This window comes from Diabrotica virgifera, chromosome 7 (genome assembly GCF_917563875.1).
Source record: "Diabrotica virgifera virgifera chromosome 7, PGI_DIABVI_V3a".
NCBI lineage: Eukaryota > Metazoa > Arthropoda > Insecta > Coleoptera > Chrysomelidae > Diabrotica > Diabrotica virgifera.
The window spans coordinates 225,372,564-225,398,927 of record NC_065449.1 but is presented as its reverse complement, the minus strand read 5'-3'; the positions used below and the strand labels follow the sequence as shown (position 1 = coordinate 225,398,927).

Genomic DNA, 26,364 nt, shown 5'->3' with positions numbered 1-26,364 from the left:
TATTATTATATATTTATTGATTATTATTAAATATTATTATAATATAGCGTAAGATTAATATATACATTGGATCGAAATAAAATTTGATTTGTGTGAATCCCAAAGATTTGTGAATTTCAGTAGTCAGATGTAGAGAACAGTAAACCAAAATTAAAACAAAATCAATGGGAAAATGCCCAGACCAGCTGTATACCATAATTAAAAAATCATACAGAAGTAAAAAACTTCATTTGTACAATGGTATAAAAAGTTTATTAATAACTATTAAAAGTCATCCAAAAGGATCTGCAAAACGTTTTCGATCTAGATCAGATCATCTTCAGTGCGTTCTGCCTAGTACATGGAACTAGCAACCTTATGAAAATGGTAACATCGAGAAATATGGTTTACATGTTAATTCTATAATATTTATAGCGACTCCAAGTCGATGTTAAAGGATTAATTTATGTGTTAGGAGTGCTCAAAGGGCAGCATGGTTCCCTGCTCGATAAAAAATCGTGGTTCTTGCCAGTTCAATGGACACAGACCAACAACCAAAATTATTATTTTACTACTGCTCAACAGAGAGCCCTGAAATAATTCATGTTCTATCGTCATTGAATATATTATGAGAGTAGAATATAATATGCAATTATTGTATTCAATTAATGATGCAAATTTAATTTACCATTTAAAAATATAATCTTTTAAAATACCCACCAATTTTCCTCTCCTCCCAAACCCAAAAAAATCTCCAACCAGTTCAACTTATAAAAAATTTCCCAGACTCTTTGAAATGGGATTTAAAAAAAAATAATATCAACAAATATTTTACTTAAAAATAAATTGGATAATGCAATTTATCTTTTATTTTTATTACCATCAAAAAAATTATCATGTATTACTTTTAACACGTTTGTATATTTGTAGAATAGGTATATTTTAACTCATTTAATACTTCGTGTATGGGTGTATCGTTTTGAAAACGTAAGGAAATTCTTGAAGATTCGTATTCGTAATCAGTAATTGGATATTCATAGTCAGAGCATTATTTTTGGTAATCAGAAAAAGTCATTCACCCACTTTCAATGTCAAGAGTTAAGTGTGAAAAATAGATGATGTTTGCGTCTAATTCAACCAGATCACTTCTTATGTAAATATGATTACAAATACCTTTTCAAGGAAATATTATAATAAAACTTATAAATTGTTTCTGGATGATGTGAGATTGCACTTTCAGTTTGCTTCTGTATTTATAAAATAAAATAAAACTTGAATTATGCTTTTGTTTGGAATAATTACTTGAGAATAATAATTAGGATTGGGATCCAAAATAATACCTAACCTAAACCTAATCACCGTGAAAACCTAATAACCGGTTTTTACTTTAAAAAGAAAAAACCGGTTATAACCGGGACAAAAAACAACCGGTAAAACCGGTTATTGCGAAGTAAAAAAACCGGTTTTAGGTTTAAACCGGTAGGTTTTTCCCATCCCTAGTAAAAAGTGGGTTTTGCCGAGACTGTTAAAAATTGACAATTTTCAACTTGCACTTTAGACCGAACGGTCCGTCTGAAAAAAAAGTAAATAATGACGTTTGTAGATAATGTTAAGTAGTTTAATTTCTGTTAACAGACCATTTACTAAAAGTTAATAGTTTTGGAGGTTTGAGCAAAAAAGCAAAAAAAAACTGAAATTTTCCGATTTTCTCGCGATTTTTTCAATGTTCCGGCAAGAAATTTTATCCGCAAACCTCATATTCGGATTCAGCAGCCCAAAATCCATATATAATGAAAGAAATCAGAACTACCCCAAAACTTTCCCACTAGGGAGCTCGTAGAGGACAAATTGACTGAATTGTTAGGTGACAAAAAACGGAATATTACTCTGGTGAAACGGTTAAGCTTTATTGATTTTAAAATTATGTAACAAGAAATAAATTCATGTGATTATTTCCAACAATCCGGAATCTCTGCAGCTGGTATTAACTTGACTACTCTTACTGAAAACTTTCTGTCATCTTTCTTATCCTTGTCGACATCCAAAGATTTCATGGAACAGTCAGATGGATCCACATATAGAAAATTCTTCTTACAAACTTCAATTTCTCCCGTCGTGATATCGTAATAAAAGTAATTATTTTCGTTGGTGTCTTTTCCATCCTTGTAAGCTATTATGGAAGTATTTGTAAAACGACATCCCCACCTGTGATTCCAACGCCATCTAAAATGTAAAGTTTTTAGTAAATACAGTGAACTCTTCCTTGAACGGACACTAGTCGTTCCGTATAAAGTGTCCGTTTAAAGGAGGTGTCCGTTGAAGAAAAAAATATGTTAACTTAAATTTTTTTAAAATAAGTGCATGTACAGGGTTATTCACTATATTTTGACCCCCCTGTAAACTGCTTCATTTACAGAATTAGGAAAAATGTTAAATACAAAAGTTATTCGATTTTTTAATTATGATTACTTGACATATACAGCGTGTCTACTTAAGTTGGAAACATATGGGAAACTTCTTTATTATTAATTTTACGAAAAAAAGTTATTCTTCATAAAAAGTTCTGCATGCTCTAAAACCTAAGATTCAATCATTAGATATCAAATTTTATCAATATTGTACGAGGTATGTAAAAAATACGAATTTCGTTCAAGGGTAAAGTACCTTTATTTCTCTAAATATCGAAAATTCTTATTATGAAAAGTTGTTTGGAATTAAAAACTAAGATGAAATATGCAATTATATGCTTTTAATTAAAGAAAATATTTTTTAAATGTTCTCAAATTTATGGATACTTACTTACTTTTTATTTATTACACATCGCATAACTCTTTTACTTTTACTTTTAATAAAAAAAGGTATACTTTATAAAAATCTCTGTATGTCCTAGGCCCTAAGATGCAACCATCAGATATCACATTTTATTAATTTTATACGAGGTATGTCAAAAAATATGAATTTCACTCAGGAGTAAAGTACGTTTATTTTTCACAATATTGAAAATAGTTATTACAAAAAGTTGTTTAGAATTAAAAACAATGTTTCAATGTGCAATAATTGCATCCTTTTAATTGAAATATTGTGAAATATAAAGGTATATACTATACTCATGAGCGAAATTCATATTTTTTGACACACCTCGTATAAAATTTAAAAAAGTTGATATATCATGGTTGTATCTTAGTTTTTAGACCATACAGAGCTTTTTATGAAGAATAACTTTTTTTCGTAAAATGAATAATAAAAGAGTTATCATATTTGCCATAAATAAAAACGATATTGAAACATAGTTTTTAATTCTAAACAACTTTTTTAATAACCGTTTTCAATATTGTGAAAAATAAAGGTACTTTCCTCTTAAGTGAAATTCATATTTTTTGACATACCTCGTATAAAATTAATAAAATGTGATATCTGATGGTTGCATCTTTATTCTTAGGACATACAGACTTTTTATAAAGAATACCTTTTTTTCGTAGAAGTAGTAATAAAAGAGTTATCGTATGTGTAATAAATAAAAACGAAGTTAGTATCAATAAATGTGAGAAAAATTTGGAAAATATTGTTTTCCAATTAGAAGCATGTAATTGCATATTTGATCTTAGTTTTTATTTCCAAACAACTTTTCTTAATAAGAATTTTCGATATTGAGAGAAATAAAGGTACTTTACTCTTGAACGAAGTTCATATTTTTTGACATACCTCGTATAATATTAACAAAATTTGATATCTGATGATTGAATCTTAGGTTTTAGAGCATGCAGAACTTTTTATAAAGAATAACTTTTTTTCGTAAAATGAATAACAAAAAAGTTTCCCATATGTTTCCAACTTAAGTAGACACGCTGTATATCTAAATAGAAATATTAGTTTAACATTACATAGCACAAGTTGTGGATGAGACGCAGCATTGTCTCTAGGAACAAAAGAACTTTTCGATTTTCTCTCTGCATTTTTCTATCAAATTTATTTAGCCAGCCTGTTAGGATTTCCCTCGTCACTTGTTATCCACGACTTCTTATTGCTGTACCATTCGATAGGTAATTGTTCTGCGTGTGAAACCTTGAACCAACGTGGACTTTTAGTATTCCCTGTTACCAGTGTCCTTTCTTTGTCCCCCATTATATTGGTGCAAAATATAATTGTGATTTTATCTTTAGAAGCCTTACCTCCAGTGCACCTTTCTCCTTTCAGGGTATAAGTTTCCTTGGGTAATGCTGTAAGCTCTAAAAAAATAATCCCCTCTCATCTGCGTTAAAAATGTCTCGCGGAAAGTATACTTTCTCCAAAAATATATATTTTCACTAAAGTGAGCAGATTTTCCTTCCAGTTAGAAACCACTAATAAATCTACAGGAGCTGTTTCGTCACACAGATTTGAAGGAAATATATGGTATCGCTTACATATTTTTAGACTGCATTTTACACAATTAATTGAAAACAATTATTTCTAGGTCTAATGCAGCACCCTAATAGACTTTTTTTTTTCAAACTTAAAACTTTCTTTTGGTAGTTTTGGCGGACCCCATATTATTCACGTTGCAAAAACACTCATAAAAATAATTGAATAATCTTAATCAGACATTTCGGATGAAATTCTTAAATCCTTGTTCCAGTCAAAACAATAATTTAATTAGTTCCTGATGTCGCATTTCTTTCATCGACGGACACACACATTAAATTTTTATTACGTGAACAGTATCAAATATCACGTTGTAGACATCTGTGTTGATTTTAAAATGTATTATACACATTTATATTGCAAAATATTTGAAAAAAAAAATGTTAATTTTCTTCATTTACTGTCCGCATTTACTGTCCCATTTACCCTCATTTACTGTCCGCGTCCGTTGTTGAGAGTGTCCGTCTAACGGAGTTAAAGGGTACAGGTTCATATATCGCCGAACGATTTTTGTTTTAAAAAACGTCCATATAGAGGAGTTGTCCGGCGAAGAGAGGTGTCCGTTAAGAGAGAGTTTACTGTAATTATTTCGTTGCAAAACGAAAACAAGAGCCGTCTTAGTTTTGGTTAATTCAGAGAGCGCCGAAAGCACTCTGACCGGTTTCCTTCCTTTGTTAGGATTTCCTTAGAGAGCGCATATTTGATTGTCTCTGAACAACCAAATTTCGAGCGGCCAGCCTCGATTCACAACTTCGGGCTGGCTGCCCGAAGCATTGTATGCTTCATTTCTGTTCTCGTGCTGAAATTATTCGTAGTAAATTTATGTAAAAAAAAGTGCTACAAAATGCTGTGGTTTACTATCTTGTCAAAATAAAAATGATTAGCCTTCAGAAGTTATTTTAAATAAAAAATAATAAATCATGCATAATTTTATTTATTTATCAACATTGGCCACTCTCGTTATTGACTGGTTATTGATGAAAACTCTAATTTTAAGTGATTTTTTTTAGAACATTGGCCAATAGCTAATGTTATGGTCGTTAAAGGCCAGGCATTGTCGCTAATAACCAGTGGAAATGGACGACGACGACGAATTCACGACAATGCCCGGTCTTTAACCTCAAGGTCCGATTTATATCACAGGGGCGGCCCGTCAGGGTAGGCAAGGTAGGCGCCGCCTAACCTCTTCAAATGTACAATAATAAATTATTTATTAATATAAATTACTTATTTCAAAACTGTAATTTATAAATTCTGATACAATACTTAAGTATCTAAAAATCTAAAATAAAACAAAGCTACTTTTTAATTCATCTCTGAAGTTGTAATAATTATTGTACGCTCCCCGTAGCATAGCATTACTACGACGACGGCTTTACCCTAGGGCAGGCTCTCTAAAAAGTAGCCGAATAGAATTCGCATTTGTCTCACTCTTTACGCTAAGCACAGCGGCTGTATTGTCGCTTGCCTGGCCGTGTATTTTCGGGCTATAGGTAGGCTAGATTTTTTTGAGCCTTTGACATTGGTTGTGCCGAGTTGCATCTCGGAACTGCCCATTGTATGTTTTAGTATCTTGACTACCAATTCTGAAAAAAACGAAAAGTTCGAATTTTGTCATGAAATTTGATATGTGGCGTTAGAATAATATTTCTAACAATTTTTCGATATAACTTTTTACGATATCTCTAACGCGAAACAAAATATTGAAAATTCGTCCTATTTGTGAATTCGCAGTAGGCCGCGTTTAAAATTTAAATTTTAGTTGACTATCTTAAAAAGTGTAAACCATCAAAATGAATGACTGCAAAATTTCAAATCTGTATTTATTTTGATAGCCGAAATATAAGGGTGTCTTCGTCTTAAATGCGACACACTGTATACAGTGTGTTTGGTAAAGAATGGGGTATAGCTTAACACTAGATTCCTGAGGTTAAAATATGTCGATTTGAGCTACCTTACCTTAGTACGAAAGTTGATAATAACCGAAATACAGGGTGTCAAAGTTAAAACTTTTATTTTATTTATTCTTGAATATTTCCTAACAGACACGGGATAATAACACAAAATTTGGTAAGCGGGGATTTTTTGAGACGAGAAATCTAAATTAGCCACCAAAAATGATGTATTGTCCAGAGGGCGCCACATACGCCTTTTTGGGCTCATTTAATAGGTTCAATTTTTTTATTACCCACTCTACATACTTTCTAAATAAAAATTTTTATTCTGTTAATATTTTCACTTAAAAAAGGTATACTACATTCACATCGCTAAACTCAACGAAACGCATTTTAAATCTGCAAGGCAACATAATTTTTTGCATATCATTGTAGTTACAATTAGGTAACCATACACCCGAAAAATAACTTTTTGCACGATTGATCATTTTTGACTGTTTACCGTGACAGATTTTACGTCAGTAGGTGACATTTACTAGCAACTCGACGGTAAGTAATCCAACTCGACGGTAAGTACTCCAACTCGACGGTAAGTAATTCACTAACCGTCGAGTTAAAAAATCTCTTAATTTTAATTTATTTTTTGAAGGAATAAAGAAAACTAACGAATTATTTATTAATATTGAAACTTCTTAGGCCTATAGCCAACATTTTTTCTCTTCAAATACGCGATCAAAGTTGAAAACCTGGAAATATCAATGCCATCATAAAGAAAAACGGTGGATTTAATCATTGAATATTCTGCCCAGAGGCTTCCAGGAGCTTTCAACTGCATATGTCTTTGAACCAAATATGCCAATAGAGTCTTTTCTTCGATTCTTAAATTCTTGCCTTCGCACCATTTTTTAAAACTTTGGTAGGTATTTTGATAACGGATTTTGGATTTTTCGGGAATAATTGCGGAACACCCTTCTTCCCAAGCCCGTTCAATTCCTTCAAATTCACTTTCACTTATATTTTAATTTATAATAATCGAAATTGTACTTAAAATTATTGACAAGTAAATAAAAACTCAATTCTCCATTGTTGTTATGCACCCTAGTTACTACCTAACAACCAAAGTATCTATCTTGATAAAATGAATGAAACTAGTCAATATGACGAAAATGTTTAATTTTATAATTTATAATGGTATCAATCGTACAAAAAACGTTATAAGCATGTCGAACGTTAAGGGTAACCGATCTCAGACAATAATTGGAGTCGTCGCTCCGCTCCTCCTCCAAACAATTGTCTTCGATCGGTATAAAACCCTTACCGTTCTTCATACTTAATATACTATAAAATCATAAAATTTTACAAAAATGTATCTCAAATTTCTTCAAATGGAATTTGCGATGCAATGACATAAATATGAGAACTGGCACAATTATTGTGGCTTCAAGTTTATTTTTCGGGTCTATTTACAATGATAATAATATGCAAAAATTATGTTGTATCGCAGACATAAAATGCGTTTATCTCGAAAACAGTTGAGCTTAGCGAGATGAATGTAGTATACCTTTTTAACGTAAAAATATTAATAGAATAAAAATGTTGATTCAAAAACTAGGTGGAGTGGGAGATAAAAAAAATTGAACGTATTAAATGAGCGCTGAAAGACGTATGTAGCGCCCTCTGGGTAATAGATCATTTTTGGTGGCAAATTTAGATTTCTCATCCCAAAAACCCCCGCTTACCAAATTTCGTGTTGATATCTCATGCCTGTCAGGAAATATTCAATAATAAATAAAAAAAAAGTTTAACTTTGACACCCTGTATTTCGGTTATTATCAACTTTGGTACTAAGGTAAGTTAGCTTAAATCGACCAATTTTAAGCTCAGGAATGTAAGGTTAAGCTATGGCCCATTCTTTACCAAACACCCTGTACCTATATAGGTATTTACATATTATTATACACTATATGTGTCGCCTACCCGGATACTGAGGTCACGAGCCGCCACTGTTATATCATTGTCGGTAACATATACAATTTGTAAAAGCCAAAAAGAATAAATTCATTATTTCATGAAGGACCCATTTTGTAAATAAGTCCCGCAACAAGTCAATGTTTGTTTTTAAATTATATTTTCATTGACATATAGGTACAGTGTGTCTGCGTAACTTGAAACCATATAGGAAACACCTTTGTTGTTAATTTTACAAAAAAATTATTCTTAATAAACTGCTCTGTATAGTCTAAAACCTATTTAGACCAGGGCGCATCTGTAAAAATATTAGTGTATTTGGATGTTGAGAGGTGACCCATATTTTTTTGTAGAAATTGCTTGAAAATAAGTAACTCATATAATAATATTTGAGTTATCCTCCTACTCAAAAAGAACCGAACATTGTTTAAATAATCAAAATGTCAAAAAAATGAAGGAAAAATCCGATTTTTTTCTTCGTTTTTTGATTATAACTTTAAAATTATTCATTTCCCAGAAAAGTTGCACTGACATAAAGGTTGCGTAATTAAATTTCCTACAATATAGGACTAATTAAAAATTTTAAAAATTGTCACTCTTATTGCAAAATAGCAATAATTGCGAAACAACCATAAAACACCAGTATTCGCATTTTACGTTTTTAACCATTTATGCTAAACTTAGGACCTTCATAGTTCACCCAGAAAAACTATATGATATAGTAAAACAATACTGTAAATCTCATTACGATCGGTTTAATAGATTCTGCAAAATAAATTTTTTCTACGAGCGTGCAAAAATGTCTACTTTCGCGCACGCATTTTAGTTTAGAAAGTTTCACTTTTCTGCACGCGTGTTACTTTTCCGCACGTGTGTTGCTTTTCAGCACGCGGTTTTTACTTTTCCGCACGCGTGTTAATTTAGATATGTTAATATTGTCTTAAAGTAATTATAATACATGCAATAAACTAATATTTAGATATTATTTACTGATTTATTTCAAATATATCTTATCGTGTTCCTGTTTTAATGAAATTAACGCGACAATTCGATGAAAAATTATTTTGACATAATATTCGAAAGTCAAATCGGTAGACAATAATAGTCGTTTTGAATCATCGTCATGGAAACCAAAATCGTCGTCATGCTAACTAATTATATTGAAAGTTTGGTTTTGACAACCTTGTCAAAGAATTAATTTGTGTATGTATTTTCATATTAATTAAATTAATTGATTAAGATTTGGTAATTTTTTAAAGACTCTTAAAAAAAATATTGTTCCTAACTCTTGCAGAAAGTCACTTTTCCGCACTCGACTGCTTGCCGAACTCCCGCTTCGCGTCGTTCGGCAAACTGCAGTCGCGTGCGGAAAAGAATGACTTTCTGCACTTGTTAGGAAATTACCTATTGCAATCGAGCTTTCGCAAAAAAAAAATTAATTTCTTCAAAATGTTGCAGGACTGAAAATAAAGCAGACAGCAAGTTGAATTTATTTTACATATATTTATAAGAATACTGTACCTTCTATTTTCAATTTGCAAAATTAAAATCGGTTAATTACCACGACGTCAGAATTTTTTAAATAAACATTAATTTTTGGTGCTACGCGCAGGACAGAGCATACGTTTGTTTTGATTGGGCAGTTCAATGTTCTTTGATAATGATTAATAAATTTTAATTTTTAGTACATTTCGATATAAATAAATAAATTTGTTTATTGCAAAATAAAAACACATACTCTGTCCTTTGAAATAACACTTTTTCAGCAAAAACTTTCTTTGTTCATATATTTTAACTTAGAGAATGAAAGTTTATTATTTTTAAACATATGCAATTGTTTAAACAATAGTTCACAAACAATAATCACATTAGTTTGATTTTTGTGGAATTAAAATATTAAAATACAACAAAGTATAGAGTAAAAAAATAATAAATTAAATAAAGATTGGAAGAAATTTTAATGGAAATCAACTTGTATGAATCGAACACCGCTGTCCTGAGCGTAGGACCAAAAATTAATGTTTATTTAAAAAAATTCCTGACGCCGTGGCAGTTACCCGATTTTAATTTTGCAAATTTTAGATGAAAGGTACGGTATTCTGGTATAGGTAAAAAAAAATCAACTTGCTATCTGCTTTATTTTTGCGAAAACTGGATTGCAAAATTTATTTTGCAAAATCTTTGAATCGATCTTAATGAAATTTACAGTATTGTTTTAATATATCATAAAGTTTTTCTGGGTGAAATATGAAGGTCCTAAGTTAAGCATAAATGGTTGAAAAACGTAAAATGAGAATAATTGTTTTTTCATGTTTTTTTTCGCAATTATTGCTATTTTGCAACAAGGGTGACAATTTTTAAAATTTTTAACCAATCCTATATTGTTGAAAATTTAATTACGCAACTTTTATGTCAGTACAACTTTTGTAGCAAGTGAGCACTTTTAAAGTTATAATCGAAAAACGAATAAAAAAATCGAATTTTTCCTTCATTATTTGACAATTTGATTATTTAAACAATGTTCCGGACCTTTTTGAGTGGGAGGATAACTCAATTATTATTATATGATTTAATTCCAAGCAATTTATGCAAAAAAATATGAGTCACCTCTCAACGTCCATCTCAAAACAGATGCACCCTGGACTAATTATGGTATACTTTACTCTTGAGCGAAATTCATATTTTTTGACATACCTCGTATACAGTTGATAAAATTTGTTATATGATGATTGAATGTTAGGTTTTTGGACAATGCAGAGCAGTTTATGCAGAATAACAAGTTTTCGTAAAATTGATAATAAAAAAGGTTCCCAAATGGTTCCAAGTTGCGCAGACATACTGTAAATATTATACTATTGACGTCATCCATCTAGGCGTGATGACGTAATCAATGATTTTTTAAATGAGAATAGTGCTCGTGTGCTAGCTCATTTGAAAGATTATTCAATTTTCTTTTCAGTAATATAAACATTAACATAATTATGGATTGTACCCTCATCTCCATGGAAATTTCAGAAACAAATAATAAAAGAGAACAGAGCTGTAGCGAGTTAAAAGCAAAAAAAAACATAATTACATTTTTTTATTTTTTTGGGTAAAATTGCTATTTTGACAATGTTGCCCCACATAAAATTTAAAATAAACCTCGTTTTCGTTTTCAGTACCATCAAATACATAAAGTATGACCAAAATTAGGCATTCACCTCACCGTGGTCAGTACCTGGTCATTTTGGGGGCTTGTCTAATAAACGTTGGCTGAATACTCACTTTTCATGATCCTTTAATCTTATCCAATAACCAGCCCTAGTGGATTCGCCGGAAAAACAGGTCGGTACAACCTTCCAGGTTGTAAGTGTTAAGTTGTCTTTGGCATATAAGAAGACCGTTTCGTCATCAATATTCTCGACACCTACTTTCTTACCAGTTTTTCTAGATATTATTTCAACATAACCCGATAAAGGCGACCCACCTAAAAATATAAAATATCGGTAGCTCGTTTAAAAGAAAAACCTGTTTTATAATGCACAATACTTTATACTAAATGCTAGATGTACCATACATAAACATAAGTAGAACCCAAAATGGCATGGTTTTTATATTAATCTCTATCTGCTTTACATCATAAATTGGATGTACTCTTCATAAATGGATCAAATATCGAACGAGTCGACCAATATGCATATCTTGGAACAATGATCAACTCCAAAAGTGTTTACTTTCAGGCAATCAAAATCAGAATAGAAAAGGCTAGAGCAAATTTTAACAAAATGAGAAAAGAGCTCTGCACAAAAGGTGTGGAAAGCTCTTGAAGTTGGAGCTAAGCGTTAGGCCCGGCGCAAATTGAACCTAAGCGAGACACAACCTGCACCCGCTAACTGCGTAGACAGTTCTGCGCATCTTACTATCAGTGTATTCGTTCGCAGGTCTCGCTTGGGAACGTTTCTCATCGGCGTACAGTTTTCTTGGGCCGTGGGACGCGTGACTCACGGCCAGATGTTTATTTTTACTTGTTTTTGTTTGCGAGATGGACTTATATGAAATGAATACGGATGGTACCAACGTACAATTTATTATGATAAATAAAAATATTAGCATAGTCAACACCCGAGTAAAAACTGCGTTGTCTTTGTCATTAAATTCTAATAACTTTTGGTAGACTAAATAAGCGGCGATACGAAATTAATAATCAAGGTTTTGCCTTTGCAAAAACACATTATTAGAAAAATAAGGTGAAAAATTATTCATATTACTTAAAACCGTGATCGATAAAAATATCGTATTATCCTTAAATTCAACTTGTCGACATATTACATTTTTAAAATAAAAATGTATACCATTTTTATTCGGTTGCAATGCGAAGGCAAAACAATCTTACTTTTCAATTAGAATACGGAGTGCAGTCCAGTCCCTTGAATCGCGATTTTCGGCTCTTATTGGAACCTTCATCGGAAGGAACGTAGGCACTGTTCTCCATATTTTAACTAATTCGCATCGAGAGGTTTTCCCACCCATTGCAACTGAAGTGATGATAGTAGGTGGCTAGCGCCATCTGGAATTGAAAGACGAAGTAGTTTTCAATCCTAATAGTAAATTATTAATATTGAAAATATTAAAAATATTACTAAAAGAATTTTAAATTGAAAACTTATTGGTACACTTTCCTGGTGACACCTACAAGACTTCTACAATTTGCAAGTCAAATGGATGCTGCAGTGAAGACGAGAGGGAAGGAATTCTACACTATGCAATTCACATCCCCCGTCTGCAGCTGGTAAAGTTCCAACGGAAAAATGCACCTAGTTACTCTACGGAGTAACACGACTATAAAATAAAAATGTATACCATTTTTATTCAGTTGCAATGCGAAGGCAAAACAATCTTACTTTTCAATTAGAATACAGAGTGCAGTTCAGTCCCTTGAATCGCGATTTTCGGCTCTTATTGGAGCCTTCATCGGAAGGAACGTAGGCACTGTTCTCCATATTTTAACTGATTCGCATCGAGAGGTTTTCCCACCCATTGCAACTGAAGTGATGATAGTAGGTGGCTAGCGCCATCTGGCATTGAAAGACGAAGTAGTTTTAAATCCTAATAGTAAATTATTAATATTAAAAATATTAGAAATATTACTAAAAGATTTTTAAATTGAAAACTTATTGGTACACTTTCCTGGTGACACCTCCAAGACTTCTACAATTTGCAAGTCAAATGGATGCTGCAGTGAAGACGAGAGGGAAGGAATTCTACACTATGCAATTCACATCCCCCGTCTGCAGTTGGTAAAGTTCCAACGGAAAAATGCACCTAGTTACTCTACGGAGTAATACGACTATAAAATAAAAATTTTGCAACCCAGCTGCAGACGGGGGATGTGAATTGCATAGTGTAGAATTCCTTCCCTCTCGTCTTCACTACAGCATCCATTTGACTTGCAAATTGTACAAGTCTTAGAGGTGTCACCAGGAAAGTGTATCAATAAGTTTTCAATTTAAAAATCTTTTAGTAATATATTTAATATTTTCAATATTAATAATTTACTATTAGGATTGAAAACTACTTCGTCTTTCAATGCCAGATGGTGCTAGCCACCTACTATCATCACTTCAGTTGCAATGGGTGGGAAAACCTCTCGATGCGAATCAGTTAAAATATGGAGAACAGTGCCTACGTTCCTTCCGATGAAGGCTCCAATAAGAGCCGAAAATCGCGATTTAAGGGACTGGACTGCACTCCGTATTCTAATTGAAAAGTAAGATTGTTTTGCCTTCGCATTGCAACTGAATAAAAATGGTACACATTTTTATTTTATAGTCGTATTACTCCGTAGAGTAACTAGGTGCATTTTTCCGTTGGAACTTTACCAGCTGCAGACGGGAGATGTGAATTGCATAGTGTAGAATTCCTTCCCTCTCGTCTTCACTGCAGCATCCATTTGACTTGCAAATTGTAGAAGTCTTGGAGGTGTCACCAGGAAAGTGTACCAATAAGTTTTCAATTTAAAAATCTTTTAGTAATATTTTTTGTAAAATATCTTTTTATGCACCCGCTTATGATCAAATTCGATGTTTTCCAAAGTCATACCGCTACGACTACTAGGGACGTGTAAGATATTTTTAAAACGTTACTAGTTACAAGTACGGAAATACCGATTTTACGTTGCCTTCTCAATCCAGTACAAGGATCAGATACATCAGTATTTTGTAATCAGTATTTGTACTCAGTACGACTGAAAACCGGTATCAAAAGTAATCGTTACATGTCCGCACTGATTTTGCCCGTCTCTATTCGCCACGTCGATAGCCAACCGTTGGGTTAGGTTGTGTTAAATATGCGGCACGTTAGAAAAATAAATGAACGCCGGCGCAGGTTGTGTCTGGCTTAGGTTCAATTTGCGCCGGGCCTTAGGTTGGCTAGGTGCTGCGTTTCTCGGCTTTGTTTTATAGAACGGAAGCTTGTACCTTAAATGCGACATCAATAAAAAAAACTAGAATCATTCGAACTGTTTGTGAATAAAAGAATTCTGAAAATATCGTAAACAGAACAGGTCACAAACAAAGAGGTTTTTAGAAAGATGACGCAGAATATCGTGACTGCGCAACCTGAGAAAATGGTACGGATATACATCAAATGAACTTTTCAGAGCAACCGTCTCTAAATTCCTAATAGCTATGATGATTGCCGACCTCCGTTACGGAGATGGCATTTAAGAAGAATGTTGGATGTACAACAAAACTAATTAAAAACCACATAATATACAGGTTGTCCAAAAACTCTCCTTACAAATGAAGACCGGATATTCTTCAGATAATTTTACCCAAATCACCTAGTTCGAAAATGCTTTCTAATGGAGCTAGATATTATAGTATAGTATAGGGACTCTTGTTCTAAGTCGGTAGGATATACCGTTTTTTAGAAAAATCAATTTGAAAATTTTAATTTTTTGAATTTGAAAAAAAATCATAAAAAAATATGTAGCAAAACGAAAACCGGTACGTTTATTTCTCTTCCAGAGACGAATCGAATTCACAATTACGAATTTCTAACCGGTTCCTTTTTGGTTATTTTACGGCACAATTTTTTTGGCTTTACTAAAAGTTACACTTGTTTAAAGTTGGCAAGATACACCTTTTTTTGAAATTTAAAAACAAAATTGTAATTTTAAAAAGCGAAAATTTTTAAATCGATTTTTCTAGAAAACAATACATCCTGCTGACTTAAAGCAGTACCTATGTAGTACCTTTTAGTACTATGATATTTTCCAATTTAATAATCTAATGTCAACAATGCTTAAATGAAAAGCAACAAAGTGATGTGATAAAATAATAGTTGCCCTACTCAAAACGGATACCTATGACCGATACTCTTCTTCTTTACGTGCCATCTCCGCGACGGAGGTTGGCAATCATCAACGCTATTCTGATTTTAGATGCTGCTGTTTTGAATAGTTCGGTTGATGTGCATCCGTACCATTTCCTCAAGTTACGCAACCATTAGATTCTTCTCCTTCCTACACTTCTGTTACACTGGATTTTCCCCTGTATAATTAATTGATACTAGAAGGTAATAGGATTTACTTGATACTAGGATTTATCTCTTATAGGCGTACCAGTTTTCGTTTTTCTAAATAGAAGCGTACTGAAGATATTAAAAAAACAAAGAGCTCCAGCTCCCTAGATAGCAAACAAAAGATAAATTAAGGAAGAAAATGAAGAATATATTAACCATCTGTGGATAAAAATACTATCTATATCTATACAGTCTATAAATACTATCTATATCTATCTATATCTATATCTATATCTATAACTTAAGTTGTGAAAAGAGTTGCTTAAAGAATTTCAAAATCTAAATAATTTAAATCAATATAATACAATTCCAAATTGTAAAAATAAACTGCGTGATCTTATACTCTCAAACATATCCATAACCAATCTAACTAGGTCTGGGTCTCCTTTGGTTTCTGAAGATTACTATCACCCTCCACTAAAAATGTTACTAGAATTTAAAGATACTTCATACACTGAGAGTAATATACAACAGTCTTATAGGTATGACTATGCCAGGGGGGACTTTAATCTTTTGTATCAATTAATAACGGACACTGACTGGTCAGATATGTATAATTGCATAACTGCTACAGATTGTATTAATCAATTTTACGATAAATTGTATGACTGCATTGATGAAGCCATCCTAAAGAAAATTATTAAAAATAGACAAAAACAGAAATATCCAGCTTATTTTAGTATAGACCTTATTAAAAAAATCAGACAAAAAACAAATTAAGCAAACATATAAAAATAGGGAAAGCTAGTGCTGTCGATAACAATAAATTCAAGAGTGTTAGAAATACTATTAAAAGGCAAATCAAAATGAATTTATACAGCATCAAAATAATATTGAAGATAACATTTTGCATGAACCAAATAGTTTTTGGACATTCATAAGAAGTAGGAGACAAACCAGCGGTTTTCCTCACGAGATGTCTTTAAATGATCATACATATACAGGCCCTCAGGATATTGCCATGGGTTTCTCTCATCATTTTAGCTCAATTTATCAGGTGTCATCCACACATCAGGGTAGTTCACAGGGATCTCTTAACTTTTCAGTTATTAGTGAAGAAGATGTGAAGGTTAGTATTAAAAAATTAAAGCCAAAAAAAGGCCACGGGTAGTGATAATATTCCTGCCTATATCTTTAAAGGACGTTCTGATATATGTATTTCAAAAACCATTATTACATTTATTTAATCTATCTCTTAAAACTAACACCTTTCCAGACAAACTCAAAGAGGCTATCATTACTCCAGTTTTTAAATCAGGTAATAAAAACAATATAGACGACTATCGTCCTATAAGTATTCTTAATTCCCTGGCTAAAATATTTGAATCTATTCTCTATATGAAAATACTGAAAAATTTTGAAAATGAATTTGCTCCAGAACAACATGTTTTCTTGCCTGGGTTATCCACAACTAGTAATCTGTGCATTCTCTCTAATTTTGCTAGTGAGGCAATAAATAATAATCTCCAATTAGATTTAATAATGACTGACTGCTCAAAGGCATTTGATATGGTTGAACATGGTTTTCTTTTATCGAGATTAAATGAGTTTGGTTTTTCGTATGATGCTTGTACATTTATAAAATCGTATGTGAAATCAAGGTTTCAACGAGTCAAAATTGGTAGGTGTTTTTCAGATAAATTTCAGGCTGTCTCTGGTGTCCCCCAAGGGAGCAACTTAGGGCCTTTGTTTTTCTTAATTTTTGTCAACTCACTACCACAATCTCTTAAATTTTCTTCTAGTTTGATCTATGCTGATGATTTTAAGCTTTTTAAGACTATACATACCCCAAATGAGTGTCAGTTACTACAGGAGGACCTGACCTCAGTTGTAGAATGGTTTAGGGACAACAATATGATTTTGAATATTAAGAGGTGTGGAGTCATATCTTTTACTCGCAAAATCGACTACATTCAAAATAATTATAGAATTGACAATTGTGTAGTATCTAGGAAAACCAAATGTAAAGATTTGGGAATATACCTACAGGCTAACAGGAAATTTAATGAACAATATATAAATGTTGTTAATAAGGCTTACAAAATATTGGGATTTGTAATAAGAAATTCCAAAACACAACCGTTAGACTATATTATAACGCTTTAGTCAGACCAAACTTGGAATATGCATCAGTGGTATGGGCTCCTGAAGCCAAAGTTCATATTAATCATATAGAAAAGGTACAAAAAAGATTTCTAAGGTATTTATACCTTAAGAAATACAATGTGTATACGTCATTTTACGCCTACAAAAGAGTTGGTTCAAATATTTGGCTTGCAGTCATTAGAGCAAAGAAGAAATATGCACTGTGTTGTGTTTATTTATAATATTATTAACAATGTTAAATATAAGACATGTGGTTTGATCAACTTTATTAGGTTTCATATGCCAAAGGTCAACCTAAGGGTACACAGTAATGACCTATTTTCTTGTAGTTCATATAATTCTTGTGCAATAATAAACTATAATGTTGTTCTGAAGCTATTTCCTTGTGGCATTTTTATAATCAACTATTTTTAATGGATAATAAACCACAATTTTACAAAAAAAAATGATTTTATTAACGTTTCGAAGCCCAAATCGGGTTTCGTGGTCTAAATACAAAATACTACTAAAATAAACAAAAATGTTGTTGCTAGGTAAAAAAATTCTTCTAATAATTTATTTAATCTGACTCATTTATATTGGCAATTCAGACGTATATTATACATTTTAAAGTAGAAGACTTTAAAATGATATCGCCAATATTTATGAGTTGCGTTTATGGGACGACTTTACTAAAAGATAGTTCATTCGATTACAAGAAATCAATCCCAACTCAAGAATATCCATCACAAAAAAAATCATAGCATGTGATCTGTCTTTAAAAAGACAACCAAATGCAACGATGACAGTAAAATTCTCGCATTAGAGATTCCGCAGTAAATTACGAGGGAAAACCAGGAAAAAACCTCGTGATACTATCCCGACATCGTAAGTATTTGGTCTTATATTTAATTTACTTTCAAAAAACTAATACCAAATTCTGACATTAATATGTTTAAATTATAAATAATATTAATAATATATATATAGCTATACAATAAGTAATACTCAAATATAAAATTTGTACTAACTCGATATGTTATTGACTTACTAATCGTGGTATTTTCTTTCTATTGACTTCCTCTTTCAGTATGGGTAACCACATCCTACTGCATTCTATCGAGGAATTTGCGACACAATTGGTTTCATTTAGCATAATTATAGCCGCTTCTTTGATTTTTCTCTTTTTAATATCTTATTCTTTCAGGATTATACTTGAATCTCTCCACTGAACTCTATGTTCATTGTCCCATGCGTGTTGACATATTTGAGATATATCAAATTCTCTATTTTTAATATAAGACTGATGTTCACTTATTCTAACGTTTAATGGTCTTGATGTTTCAGCTAAATAAAATTTTTCGCATTCACAAGGTATTTTATAAATGCAATTCTTTGTTCTTTCTTGTTCATTGTTAGGCTTAGTTTTAGATAGGAAAGATCTCAATGTGTTTGTCGTTTTGAATGTTGTTAAAATGTTGAATTTATTTCCTATTGTTTTAAGTTTCTCGGATAGTCCTTTTATATATGGTATTGATATTTTCCTCGTATTATTTCTTGTGAATGTTGTAGGATCCCGTTCTAAGTTGTTCTGTTCCATTCGATCCAATCTTGACAATTCCTTATTTATAAACGAATAAGGATAAACATTTTTTAATAAAACAGATGTTAACAATTGTTTTTCTTCTAAAAATGAATTTTCGTTAGAACAATTAATTTTGGCTCTATCATATAATGATTTAATGATTCCCTTTTTAACGTTGATGTGATTTTATTTGTAATTAAGATATCTGTTGATGTGTGTTGGTTTTCTATACACTTGAGTCTCATATCCAGTATCCTTCTTTGAGACTAAAACATCGAGGAAAGGTAAAGTGTTATTGTATTTCTTTTCCATTGTAAATTTTATTGTCTCTTCTTGATCGTTTATAATATTCAAGAATGTAGCTAACAATTCTGATCTATGAGGGCATATTCAAAACCACATCATCTACATATCTCCACCATACTGTGGGTTTTAAATTTTGTTTAGAAATGATATTAGTTTCGAAATGCTCCATAGATATATTAGCCAATAATGGAGATAAAGAAGAGGCCATTGCTAGACCAAAATTTTGTATATAGAATTCATTATTTAGTTGAAAATAGGTATTATTAGTACATAATGTCAATAACTCCATTATTGCTGATATATTTAGTCTTGTTCTAGTTGTCAACGTATTATCATTTTCTAATTTCGTTTTAATTATGTTTAAAGTTTTATCTAATGGTACATTTGTAAATAAACTGTTTATGTCAAAACTTACTAAAATATTATTTGGATTAAATTCAATATTTGATACTTTGTTTAAAAAATGTTGTGTATTTTTTATATGTAATTATTATTTGCAAACGGTTTTATAATATTTAATAAAAATTTTGATAGTTCACTACAAGGAGAATTGATGGTACTACAAATGGGTCTAAGTGGAATATTCGCTTTATGAATTTTCGGTGTCCATAAAAATGTGGTGTCTTACTGTAATGAGGTGTCATTAATTTTCTCTGATAGTACGTTAGATCATTTTTAAATTTGAATAAAGTTCTATAGATTTTGTTTTCTATAGATTTTTATAATTTTCAATAGTATTTTGTATTTTGACAACATAACCCGATTTGGGCTTCGAAACGTTAACAAAATCATTTTTTGGTAAAATTGTGGCTTATTACCCATTAAAAATAGTTGATTAATAAACTATAACATGCAATATCAGTGTAATGCGTTAATAAAGACCTGTGATATAGACCTCTTTAACTGTAGTGTAAGGAATATTAAAAAATGTTATGAATAGATAAGTTATGGACTCAATTTTAAAATTTTATTAATTTGTGTCTTTTTTTAATGTGTTCTTTGTTTTTATTTTGGACTTGTGTGTATATTGTATTTTTGTTGTATTTCTTGTGTGTATATGTTATACCAAGTAAGTAATGAACACTCTTACATGTAATTACTACCTAGGTGGTGTTTGTAAGTTTTAATAAGTAAATAAATAAATAAATAAATAAATAAATAAATAAATAAATAAATAAATAAATAAATAAATAAATAAATAAATAAATAAATAAATAAATAAATAAATAAATAAATAAATAAATAAATAAATAGAGAGTGAATTTTATGAACGTCCCAATTATCTCGGAAACGCCTTACACGATTTTCATAATTTTATGGTGATATCTACATTGTTGTCAGATCTTCCGTTCTTCTTGAAATATAATGAACTTTCTTATTTCAAATGGACCTCCTCTGTATTTTTTGCGTTTTGAAGTCCTTAGGAAGTACTAATTATTTTTAATGTAATATCTCCTATACCTAAATGCCGTAATTTGGGAGTTATTCCTTCATTTTGTTTTAGAACATTTTTAAAGCAAATTATAAAAACTCTTTTAGGTCTGGATACCACGTATGAAAAAAAAAGTTGATTAATACTAAGGTGAACATTTTTTAATAGCTTAAGGGTGTCATGTCGGACAAACTTTTATATATGGGAACACTGGAACGGGAGAAGTCTTAATTGTGGAACAGGTTAAAAACTTGGAACGTCAGACTACGAAAACGTCCCATATATTTTGTCGGTCAGAACTTCTAATTAATTTGTTACCCTTTCATTTAACTGTCCTGCAATTGGGCATTGTAATGAGTGAAACACGTAGAATATGTCAAATGACAGGAATTATGACAGGTGACAAATAGTAGTCTGATTTTTGCATAAGAGTTTAATGAAAGGGTAACAAATCAATTGGAAGTTCTGTCCGACAAAATATATGGGACGTTTTCGTGGTCTGACGTTCCAAATTTTTAAATTGTTCCACAATTAAAACTTCCCCTGTTTTAGTCTTTCCAGACATCAAACTTTGTCCGACTATACACCTTTAAGCTATTAACAAATTTTCAGCTTGCTATTAGTCAACTTTTTTTTCATACGCGGGATCCAGACCTATTTTTTCGGCCCGCGCAGACATTATTTTAGCTTCTTTTGATCATTGGGAAACAAATATTTTTTGTAAGTTTCCTTTACAGTTAATCGTTTTTGAGTTATAAACAATTTAAAACTGAAAAACCGAAAAATGACGATTTTCAAGTCTCAACAACCCGTAAAAAATACAGGTTTTGGAAATACGAAGTGACTTAATTCGAGTTCAAGGCTTCTTCTATCAGACACCTATGAGAATTTTTGGCATGTTTAAAAATAGTATTTATAATAATAACAACGATTGTTTTCACAAAACAAACATTTTGCTTTGACAAAAATTTGCAAAGGCCTAAACCAGACATAAACTTGCTCACAAATTGCTGTCCAAACAAAATCATCTGCTCGGCACTTTAAGAAGATATCGCAAGGCAAAAACAGTAAAAAAAATTTAAATAAGGCGAATTTTTTAACGAACATTTTTAACAAAAGTATAAATTGATGATGAACGCTAAAGAGAAAATATACAGTATAGTTGACAAAAAATAATCTACCTTGTATTACAAATAAATATCTTTCAAACTGTTAATAATTATTACATACCCAATACCAGATCAAAAATGCTAAATACTGCAATGAGTCCAAACACTTTGAAAATTGCCATAGTGCCTAGCTACTTATTTAAAATATTGTTTGTAACAGACATATTTATATAGATTTACCTTTTATATATCTACCAATTAGGTACCTTTCCACGTAGTAAAATGAAAACAAAAATAATTAATATGTTCATTATCCATTTAATCCTTTAATTATTGTCATGTGCGTTGTTTCTTATCATAATTATTATACAAAATAAACAAACAAGCAAGTAATTAGATTTCGTAACTCCGAGGTTTTCACCCAAAGTGACCGAAGGTAGAACCGGAAGTTGATAATTGAACTCTTCATGTAACCTTGCGTTGATTGTTATACGATTTCACTGATTTTTATTCATTTTTTCTAAATTTCAGGTCATAACTATTTAAACGGAAATAGCTTTAAAACCGGGATAAAGATTCAACATCGATTATTCAATACGCTTCGATTGATATGTCACATGTACTTACACTGTCACACAATATGGCACTTCCGGTTAGAACTTGTTGACCGGAAATAATATAAAAACCAAAAGTATACATTTGTTTTGATCTTGCTAGGGCACGTCGAATAACATGTCGCTTATAGGTACTATTTCAGACATTAAAACGGTACTTCCTGTTGCAACTCTAAAACCGGAAGTCCGAGGTCAAATTTCTGATCTTTAGTATGTAGTGTTGTAACGTCAATGAAAGCAAGATTGGGAAATAGAATTTGACACGATGTTGATATGTCATATAAAGATGTGACGTGTTACACAAATTGGAGAACAAGTCCTCGGTTGCTCATAATCGGAAAAGATATGGGTTGGTTCTTTACAAGATGTTATTAATATACTCTTATTAGATTAGAAATAAAAATAATAGGAAAATCAAAGTAAGAATGTCAAATAAAAAGAAATAAAATATTGGGCGCCACTGGCTATATTATGGGAACCAAAAATATACAAAAAAATAGAAACATTAAAAGAAAGATAGCTAGATCAAAAATGAACAACAAAAAAAAACAGTCAATATAAAATATACAGGGTGTTTCATTAATAATTTTCCATATAGTAACTGGAGAAACCTTAGCACAAAATACGAAGATTTAACCTAAAACACTTAAATAAAATGTGGTTCCTTACCGAGTTACAGGGTGTTTTTTCTAAAAATTAAAAAATTATTTTTGCTCAGAATTTTTATACTATACGCCGTATCCTTTTCATACTTTGCAGAAAGTGCGACTACTAGACACCCTACTAAATAATAATAAACAAACGTTTCTAGCTACTACCAGAGGCGTACTACAGGGGTTGGTGAATGGTTCACCCTTCTCGAATTCTACGCCACTGGAGGAATTACTATTTTAGTGCCATTTTTAGATTCTCCACTACTTTCTACGTAAATAGTATACTCTTCATTGGTAACGATAAAGTCATTAGTTTTCGAGATACTTGAAGTTAAATATGAAACGGTACAGTTATTTTGATTAATTTATGATTATGATTCATATGATTAAAATTTAAAAATTATTTGTACCCAGTACTTTAAAACTATTTGGCGTATCCTTATCATACTTGGCAGAAAGTGTAGGTACTGTACACCCTACTAAATTAAGATAAATAAACGTTTCTAGCTACTACCAGAGGCGTATGACAGGAGATAGTGGCTGGTTGACCCTTCCCAAATTCTACGCCACTGACAAAATTGCTAATTTAGTGTAATTTTTTGATTTTGCAATAATTTTTATGTAAATAATATGCCTTTCATTCGTAACGATAAAATGATTAGTTTTCGAGATATTTGAAATTAAAAACGAAACGGCACAATACATTAATCAAAATAACCGTGTCGTTTCATTTTTAACTACAAAGATCTCGAAAACGAATGACTTTATCGTTACGAATGAAGAGTATATTATTTTCATAGAAAGTATTGGAGAATCCAAAAATTGAACTAAAATAGCAATTTTGCCAGTGGCGTAGAATTTAGAAAGGGTCAACCATTCATTTTCCCCCGTCGTACGCCTCTGGTAATAGCCAGAAACGTTTGTTTAACACAATTTAGTAGTTTGTACAGTACCTATACCTCCTGACAAGTATGAAATTGATACGTCGAATAGTTTTAAAATGCCGAGCAAAAATAGTTTCTAAATTTTTAGATAAAACACCCTGTAACTCAGTAAGGAACCACATTTTATTTAAGTGTTTTAAATCTTCGTATTTTGTGCTAAGGTTTCTCCAGTTACTATATGGACAATTATTAATGAAACACCCTGTATAAAATACTTATGGTGTGAAAACAAATATAGCGTGACTTACCTTGTTGTACTTTACTCAGCTAAATCTTTGTTGGAAATACGAAACAAGAGGGAAGAAAAATAATAAGATTGTATTTAGCAAATAAAACATTATTTCTTAAGACAAAAAATTGAATCTGTTATCTCTTACGTTGTTACAAATAGAGATGTACCAGATTACGTGATTACCAAAAAAAAAATAAAAATTTTACAAAAAAAATACCTTGTACATAGTCCTGAATCTTCTTATGGTTGATTTTCAAAGTCCAAGGCACTATTCACTCACAAAAGTCACTATACAAATGAATTGATATATGGAAAGTACATCTGCTATCCATAGTTTTTTTTATGAAACTTTCAGCAATTATTTTCATTAAAACAAATTGGCACTGCTCGACCAAAATATTGAAAAAACTTATTATTTCTTCAGTATATTAAACTGGATAAACAAAAGGCAAAATTTTTTCAGGCTTTTACGGCAATGTTAGAAACTGCTAACAAAAAAAACCTCTAAATAACTTCTGACTGGGTGCTAAGTAATTAGGTGTATTCTTTGCGTCAGGATATAAGAAATCTGGCCTGGCTCTGGTGGGATGTCCCTACCGATTTAGTATCATAATAACAAACAACTAACCCTCCAGGAGCGGATTCGCTAAAATTTTCAATGTGTTTTAAATGTAATCATTTTTTTGGAATCCTGAGAAAACTAATATGTAAGTATTTTTGAAAAATTTAAACGCAGAATGAAAAATTACTTTATTACCGAGGGCCGAAAGTCCCTTGGAATGAATTAAAAGTTTCTTTTGAATGAGATATTTGAAATTAAAAATCACACTAAATTTTCTCTTAGTTTTTCAACCCTGTAACTAATTAAAATAAACATTATAGAAGTTTTCAGGGACTTTCGACCCTCGGTAATAACGTAACGGCTTAAAGCCGAAAGTTCGTACCCATCCCCTTAACAAAAAAAAATTCAAGTCTTCAAGTAGATATAATATTTTAATGGGGTTGGAATAATAAATATAAATTTAAATATCATATCATTATATTTATTACGTATTTATATCTATGTAGTTATAGGTATATTATTATGTACAATGAAATAAGAGAAATGAACAAATTAAAGAAATTAAGGAAATTAATGATAATAACAATAAAAGATTAAAAGAGTGGTAGCAAAAATCAGAATTATAAAGATAACATAATAAAAAATAACATAGAACATAACATAAAATATCATAAAATTTGAAGTTTAGACGGAAAGAAATAAATACAAATTACAACTATATGTCACTATCGCTGTCATCTTCACTAGAATCGTTATCTAATGTTATAATTATTGGTTTAATATGTGAGCTTAATGTTCTGTAATGATCTTCCGTTTTTATAACATGTGAAACACAATTTTGCCACAGTGTCGGGGAAATCTTTTTTATTTCTTCTACAACATGTGACACCGATTCGCTACTAAATTTGGGACAGGAGTTGTTTCGCCGTAAACTTTCCTTAAGTTGGCTCCAGATTAATTCAATGGGGTTGAAGACACAGTAGTAAGGAGGTAATCGCAATACAGTATGACCATCACGTTTGGCTAATTCGTC

General features: G+C 31.2%; 2 protein-coding genes across 3 annotated transcripts in view; one reads left to right on the top strand and one right to left on the bottom strand.

Annotated features, from left to right (window-relative positions):
- The window catches only part of LOC114348778 (uncharacterized), an 882,222-nt gene that overhangs the window by 660,157 nt on the left and 195,701 nt on the right, over positions 1-26,364 (top strand). The window lies entirely within an intron of this gene.
- LOC114348735 (uncharacterized) lies at positions 1,862-22,589 on the bottom strand. Its single transcript, XM_028299239.1, has 3 exons — positions 22,448-22,589; positions 11,511-11,712; positions 1,862-2,202 (listed from the first exon to the last, which is right to left on the bottom strand). Exons 1-3 carry the CDS (start codon positions 22,506-22,508, stop codon positions 1,929-1,931), a joined length of 537 nt encoding a protein of 178 aa, XP_028155040.1. The 5' UTR covers positions 22,509-22,589; the 3' UTR covers positions 1,862-1,928.